A 7,480-nucleotide genomic window follows, 5' to 3' on the forward strand; every position below is an offset into this window, starting at 1 on the left:
CTCTGTTCTCTGCAGCCCTCAGCTTCATTCAGCCTTCCTAAGGAGGAAGAGCGAGACCCTCTGTGCACAGCCAGAGGGAAAAGGAGTCTGATGGCAAAGAAAGCTGAAGGCAGTGAGCAGGGAGAAGAGCTGCTTCCTACGGGGTCATGCAGGACAGCAGCCAGGCAGTGCCCAAGACGGGGCCAGAGTGTCCTGCCCTGGCAAGCTCTGGGTGCTGATCAGTGCTCTGTGTCAGGCCCAGGAGGGAAGCTCAGTGTCAGCTCTCTTAGGCTGAGCTTTGGCTTCCTGAGGCACAGCTGCTGAAGGGCAGGCTGCAGCCCAAAAAATGGGGCACAGCAGCAAGCCTCTTGGGGCTGCTAAAACCATCGGTTCCTCTTGCTTGACGGCTGTCTGTAGTGTCTGTATGCCAGGCTTAATTCACATGGGTGGATGCAAGAAGCTGGGTCTGAGCAAGCCCCAGGCCAGGGTGGCTTGGCAGGCTGAGAGGCCAGCAGTTGAGAGGGCATCTCCAGGCTCCGCAGTCTGTGTGGCTTTTAGTGGGTTTGGGAATAGCACCTCTAGCTAGTTCAGTCCTGGACATGCCCTATTTCCTGGGGCCCTGATGGAAAGTAGGGAGCAGAGTCCATCTTCCAGCTCCCATCTCTTCCTCCTGCCTGCTTTGTGCTGTGTGCGTATGGGAAGCAGTGCTGTCCACACTGCCCACCTGGTGTGTGATGATGAGTGATGTGCTGGGAGGAGTCACTGCCCAGCCCCTCTTGCATTCATTTGGACCCTTTTGCGGTCACATTTACTCTTGTTTTCCTTCCCCAGTTGCAGACCAGACATTCAGGAAGCGTTTGCTGCCACCCTGGTGCTCCTATCTGGCCCATGGCATCTGTCTGCTCATCTTCGCCACCTCCACGGGGGTCTCTGTGTGGATCGGTGTGGGCTTTTCCTCCAGCGTTGCCCTCATGTGGCTCATCTCAGGGATATTCAGCTTTTTGGCCTCCTTCTTGGTCTGGGAGCCCCTGAAGGTAAGCAGAGAGTGAGGACGGGCTCGAGCATGTTACCTGCATGCATGTACACATGTACACATGCATGCACACGTGTGCAGCTTCCCGTGACCACCCGCATCCCTCCACTCTGGATTAGCCAGTGCCTTGGAATCATTTGCCTCATCAGTAATTAGCTTGCCCAAATACTAATCAACTCCTGGTGGAGCCTGAGTGGCCTGAATTCTCTCCCCCATCTTCACTGCTTGCAGTGATGGAGCAGACACACACGGGCAGTAGGAGAGCAGAGCTGGTGCTCTTGTGCTGGGGTGGTCGAGCTGCTCCACAGCAGTGCCCGTGCTCGAGGCAAGTGGGAGCTGCTGCCTGCAGGAGCTGCAGAGGGAGCTGGCCTGGCCCTGCCTCGTGCTCCTGGTGCTCCTCGTCTCTCCCAGGTTCTCCTGGAAGCCCTCTATTTCTCGCTGGTCGCCAAGCGCCTGCACCCAGAGGAAGATGACACCTTGGTGGAGCACCCGTTTGTGGAGCATGTTTCTGAGAAGATCAGCAAAGTCCGACCTCCGCAGGGGTTTGCGCTTTTCCAGGCCAAGGAGGAGGCCAGGAAGGTCAAACTGCTGCACAAGATGCTGAAGGTAACGTGTCTGGTGGTGCTAAGGCAGCTCCAGGAGCGGAGAGGCATCTTTGTACGGGCCCCGGGTCTGTCTGCGATCCCCTGTGCTCTTTAAGGGGCGCTTGTGTCCAACCTTCACCTCAGTGCCCCCAGCTGTAGAAGGCAGGTAGGGACACTCATCTTCTCTGTGAAGCTCTTGGAGATCCGAAGTGTCAGGAAAGCAGAACCACGACTGAATTGCTGCCTCTCCTCAGATTGGGGTAGAGAGCGTGTTCGTAGCGTGCAGTAACGCGGAGGTTTGAGGTTAGAGGAAGGCCTGCAGCGTGGAGCATAGGCCAGCTGCGGGCCAGTGCATGGGCCAGTGCATGAGCTGAGTCTCATGAAACACAACTCCCTGCTTGGGAGCAGGAATTTCCATCTTTTCTCAGATAAATCAGTGCTAATCTTCTGCGCTGGTGCTGGGAATGCACACCTACTTTAAAGGAGTTATTTTTAACCGTGTGATCTCCCTTTAAAGGATGGAAATGCTCCGAACTGCTGTGCACGCCAAGCTGCCAGCATATAGGAGCTAGTACGGGGAGGTTGTGCAATGCAGACGGACTGAAACATGTGGTACTGGGCTGGTTGCCTTGAAAAAACAGAATATTGGTATGAGCCTGTGGTCTGGCTTTCATTTTAAACAGCCTCCCATATGGGAGGAATAAAAAATAGTGTTCTGTGAGGCCCAATCCTGCTGCATGGCACTGCTGGGGAGCATCGATTTGTGTCGGGAACAGGATTGGGACCCAACCTGGTGCTGTGCCTGGGTGTGATCTGCCTTTCTGTTCTCTGCTTTGCCAGAACTTCCTCATCTACATGTTGTTCCTGCTGGTGATCCTGCTCACCAACTACGGAGATGCCTCCCGCAACAGCAGGACCTTCCTCCTGCAGAGCTCCATCAAGCAGCAGCTGGGCAGCAACGAATTCCTCCGCATCAAGAGGTAACCCGAAGGGGCTGCCGTGGTCGGGTAAGCGGAGCAGGGCTGCAGCAAGGAGCTGGGCAGCGGACACGTCTCTCGAGCCCACAGCAGGGCTGACGTGGAGCGAGCAGGTCCCTTCCTCTGCCCACCTTCTGTCCTGGAAAATAGAAGGGCTTGCAGGGACTGAGAGCTTTAATTCCTTTGCATTTTGGAGCTTCTCAGCGGGAAGGGGCTTTGTGATTTACAGATGTTTATCTTTCTGTGTCTGGTGAAAAGGACACAAGTTTGTTCTATTTGCAAAAGAAAAAAAAAAACTTGTAACTTTAAGGTTTAGACGTAAACAAGCTCATGAGAACCAAAAATAGCATGTGATGTAAATGCAAAGCCCTTCTCTTCCTTTCTCTGCACTTACAGTTTAACTAGATGAGAACTTCCCAGTTGAGTTTCCCATTGCTCTAAACCCCGTCTGTTTGCCACGACGTTGGGATGGCTGCCGGGAACCGACTCTCTCGGCACCCACCTTCCTGCAGACCTCTTGATGGGGCTGTGCAAGTAAAATTTGGCCTGCCCATGCTGTACCCTCACAGCAGGTTTGATTCACAGCAGCATGAATTGGGAATGACTCCCTTGAACTCCTGAATGACAGCGGCGTAAAGAGGAGAGCAGACTCTGCTTCTGGAAGCCCTTTCCATGGGGCGCACTCAGTTTCCCTGAGCTCTTGTTTGTCTAATATCTGTTGTCCCGACTCCCCTGCCCCAGCTCAGAGGTAGAGCAGGGCTGCAAATGCTGCCTCTCCGTTGATGGAACTGCGATGCTGGGCTCCCGCAGAGCCCCCTCCCGAGACCCCCAGCCTCCGCCTCTGTCTCGCTGCAGGTCGGATCAGTTCTGGGTGTGGATGTCGCAGGTTTTCCTCCCGTTTCTCTACAACAACCGGTCGGGGCAGGAGAGCTACAGCACCACGCTGGGGGCAGCCCGGCTGCGCCAGCTCCGCCTGCGAGAAGGTGGGTGCCACGTGGCCGGGGCTCTGCCGTCCTGTGCAGCTGGTAGCCCTTCCTGCAGGGGTGAGGTGGCCAGGGCTGGATGCAGCGAGGGCTCCGAGCGAAGCACAGATGTTGTGCAAGTTCCTTTTTATCCCGCTGGCATAAATCTTAACGTGCCTCTGGCTGCAGGGCGGTCACGAGGATGGAGGGGAGTCGCGCTGAGGAGGGCGGTCGGGCTCCACCTGCGGGGGTGGCCCTGGGGGTGCAGAGGGAGGCTTGGGAAGGAGCGGGACGAGCGGAGCCGGGCCCGGCACGCAGACGGTGATGGGCTGCGTGTCTTGCAGGCGAGTGCCAGCGCACGGCTCGGGCGCTGCTGCGCGGGGCGCGCGCCGACGGGAGCTGCAGCGGCTCGGGCGGCTTCTCCACCGCCCATTACGGCACCGGCTGGGCACGGGCGGCCGGGAACCGGACAGCAGCCTGGTCCTACTCGCCTCCCGACCTCACCGGGTAAGGAGCTGCTGCCCGCGCCACGTGCCGAGGCCATTGAGGCCTTTCTAAGGATGTGATGGCCTGGGTGGTTCCCAGCTGTCCCCTCGGTGATGCTCGGGCTCCATAAATTCAGGGTTGCCCAGGGCTTTCCCGGGTGCCTCCTGAGCTCTGCGCTGGCTGCGGGAGGGCCGGGGTCCCGCGGTTCCTTCTGCCTCGAGCTCCCAGGGCCACCATGTCCCCACGGGCTGGGCAGCCGCGGGGTAACCTGCAGGAGGAGGGAGCTGAGCCCCGCTGCGGAGCCCCAAGGGCGGCCCTAGCTCAGCTTTCTGCAAAAACAGGTTCGGAGCTTTGTCGGCTTTTCAGCTTTACCAGCATGCCGACAAACTGCGTTTCATTTCTGCTCTGAATTACTCCTGGACTCTTGTTTGTCGGAGTCTAGGGCAGCACGGGGGCTGCTCTGAGGCTGGGAACCCCTGCAGACAGCTCAGGGCGGGCAGTGACGGTGTCGGGGAGAGACAGGGCAGATGTTACAGAGGCTGCTTTCTCTCCTGCCTCCCCTTCTGCAGGGTCTGGTACTGGGGTTACGTCTCCTTCTACGATAGCGGTGGTTACGTGCAGGAGCTCGGGCCTTCCCTCGAGGAAAGCCGGGCGCAGCTCGCCTTCCTTCAGCAGCACTCCTGGATCGACAACATGTGAGTGCGGCGGGGCGGAGGCGGTGCCCTCAAGTGGCACTGCTGGGCTGTCCCGGGGGAGAGGCTCTGCGGCCCTACAGAAGGGCAGCCCCAGCTCTCCGGGCCGATGCCGGGCCGGGCCCCTGAGCCCCTCTGTCGCGTCCGCAGGAGCCGGGCCGTCTTCGTGGAGCTGATGCAGTATAACCCCAGCGTGGACCTGCACGCGGCCATCACCCTGCGGCTCGAGTTCCTGGGCGCCGGCCAGGCCGTGGCTGCTGTCACCATTAGCCCCTTCCCGCTGCTGCGGCTCAGCGGGGGCGTCACCCTGCAGCTCCTCATGATGGTCAGTGCAGCTCCTCCTCTTCCTCGTTCCCTGCACAGGGAGCCTCCTGGACCTGTCGCTCCTGGCTCTAGCTCAGTGTGACCGTGACAGGTCACCTCGGGCTCAAGGTTGGCTGTAGGTGCCATCCTTTCCACCTTGGCTCCGGGACAGGGAGCTTCCTTGCTGGGATGGGAGAGTGGGGGCACTGGAGGAAGGCCTGGAGGCAGTCGGGGCTGTGGGCTCTGGCTGAAGAGCTGGGACTTGGGGTTCTGCTGTCCCAGGGAGCTGTGGGCTCCACCAGGGCAGCGCCGTCAAGCGCAGCCCTGTCCTTCCCCGGCAAGCCTTCTTCTCCCCACCAGGTCTTCCTCATGATGTTCGTGGTCTACTTCGTGGTGTCCGAGTCGCTGTCCATCAAGAAGGAAGGCAGGGCCTACTTCACCCTGTGGGGCCACTATGGCCAGTGGGTCTTCATCCTGCTCACCACGTGCACCGTGGTGGTGCACCTCAGCCAGGCCACCCTCGCCGACCAGCAGTGGCTCAAGTACCTCAACAACCGCAAGGGCTTCACCAACTTCTACCAGGTGGCCTTCCTCAACACAGTCTTCAGCACCTTGGCTGCCTCCCTCCTCTTCCTCCTGACAGTGCAGGTATGGAGAGGGCTGACGATGCAGGGCGAGGGTGTATGGTGCAGGAGCCGCATCCGCGCACGTTCCCCCAAGGCTGCGGTGCGGGGTCTGTGCCCACGCACGGGGCGGAGGCTCCGGCAGCAGCCTCTGCTGCTGGGCCTCCGCTCCCCGGGTAAGCGGCGCCTCTCGCTCGCAGGCCGCCCAGCAGCTGCGGTTCGTCAGGCAGTGGTCCGTGTTCGGGAAGACCATTCAGAAGTCCGCGAAGGAGCTGGCGGCGGCGGGGCTGGCGTTCACCGTGCTCATCCTGGCCTACACACAGCTCGGCTTCCTGGTAACCACCACTGCCTCTGCCACCCCCGTCCCGCCGCGCGGGGCGGCCGCTTGTGCGCAGGGGGCACCTGTGACCTCCATCTCTGCCATCCTCCTGTCCCACCACGCGGGGTAGCCGCTTGTGAGCAGGGAGCACTGTCACAGGAGGGGACACGCTGGGCAAGCAGAGCCCAACAGGCCCCGCTGGCGTTTGCGAATCCCAGCTGGATTTGTCTGGAGCAGAGGAGGCTGCTGGAGCTGGGGGCTGTGGCGGTGACATGTCCCTGTCCTGGCTGCTCGGAGCTCAGGCTTTGAAGAGGGGTGGTGGGTGGCAGGCACAGGGGGACACTGCCACTGAGCGATGTGTTTCCTGCCCTCTCTCTCGTGCCCCTTGCAGCTTTTCTCCTCCTCCTCGGAGTCCTTCCGCAGCATGGGCAGCAGCCTCCTGCTGCTCTTCGCCATGGTGCGGGGCAGCGCCAGGCTCTGCCCCGGCCTCCCCGAGCCCTCCGGCCTCTACCACGCGTTCTGCGCCAGCTACGTGGCCCTGGAGGTGTGGATCGTGCTGAGGCTCTTCGCGGGGGTGCTCATCGCCAGCTACCGCGAGATGCACTTCGAGCTCTACCGGCCGGCCTTCGAGCCGCAGGACTACGAGATGGTGGAGCTCTTCGTGCGCAGGCTCAAGATGTGGATGGGCTTTAGCAAAGCCAAGGAGGTAAGAGCGGCCCTGGGAGGCGGTGAGGGAAGGAAGGGGCTCAGCAGCAAGCGACCAGCTGCAGAGGGGCAGCAGCCGCTGTCCTTGGGCTTCCTTTGCTCCTGTCCCCTTCCCCTGCTGCTTGCAGACGGGTCCATGCCAGCCCCTCTGGCAGGAGAGGGATGGAGCAGCGGCTGCTCCTCGAGGCCCCAGAGCCGGGCTGGTGATGGGGTATTTGCTGCTGCTTCCCTCCCACCCCTGCATTTGGTGGGGGGACCTGTCCCCAGGCCCGTGCAATGGACTCAGCCCCCAGCAGCGGCCGGCAGTGACACGGTGGCTGGCTGGAGAGGATGCCGAGGGCCAGCCCTGGCCTAACCTCGTTCTCGAACCCTCCTTGTCTTGCAGTTCCGCCACAAGGTGAGGTTTGAAGGGATGGAGCCCCTGCCCTCGCGAGACTCCAGCGACTCCAAGTCCTTCCGCGGCCCCACTCCCAGCGCCGCCTCGGACAGCTCCAGGGCCTCCACGTCCTCCAGCCAGCTGGACGGGCTCAGCCTCGTGCTGAGCACCCGCGACAGCCTCGAGGTGGACGCCGACCTCCAGCGGCTCCTGTCGCTCTTCGAGATGCTGCTGGCGCAGTTTGACCGCGTCAACCAGGTGACGGAGGACGTCTACCGCATCGAGCACCAGCTCGAGGGCTCCCGCTGCTGCCGCCGGAGCCCGGCGCAGGGGCCGGACGCTGGGCCCCGCAGGTCGGAGCAGGGGCCCTGGCCCGAGCGCTGCCCGGCCGTGGCCGCGTCGCCCCCACGGGACTCGCTGCTGTCCCCGGTGCGCGCGGCC

General features: G+C 61.4%; 1 protein-coding gene across 1 annotated transcript in view; it reads left to right on the forward strand.

Annotated features, from left to right (window-relative positions):
* Positions 1–7,480, forward strand: part of PKD1 (polycystin 1, transient receptor potential channel interacting) — a 56,740-nt gene that overhangs the window by 48,995 nt on the left and 265 nt on the right. Inside the window, exons 36-46 of the mRNA XM_026053896.1 lie at positions 811–1,013; positions 1,424–1,618; positions 2,437–2,576; positions 3,429–3,556; positions 3,880–4,042; positions 4,591–4,716; positions 4,864–5,038; positions 5,377–5,664; positions 5,840–5,974; positions 6,350–6,664; positions 7,049–7,392. Of these exons, the coding sequence (XP_025909681.1) occupies positions 811–1,013; positions 1,424–1,618; positions 2,437–2,576; positions 3,429–3,556; positions 3,880–4,042; positions 4,591–4,716; positions 4,864–5,038; positions 5,377–5,664; positions 5,840–5,974; positions 6,350–6,664; positions 7,049–7,392 (2,212 nt within the window). The remainder of the gene's footprint in view (positions 1–810; positions 1,014–1,423; positions 1,619–2,436; positions 2,577–3,428; positions 3,557–3,879; positions 4,043–4,590; positions 4,717–4,863; positions 5,039–5,376; positions 5,665–5,839; positions 5,975–6,349; positions 6,665–7,048; positions 7,393–7,480) is intronic.

The sequence above is a fragment of the Nothoprocta perdicaria genome, unplaced genomic scaffold (assembly GCF_003342845.1).
Source record: "Nothoprocta perdicaria isolate Ctin4 unplaced genomic scaffold, notPer1 scaffold_12, whole genome shotgun sequence".
Classification (NCBI taxonomy): domain Eukaryota; kingdom Metazoa; phylum Chordata; class Aves; order Tinamiformes; family Tinamidae; genus Nothoprocta; species Nothoprocta perdicaria.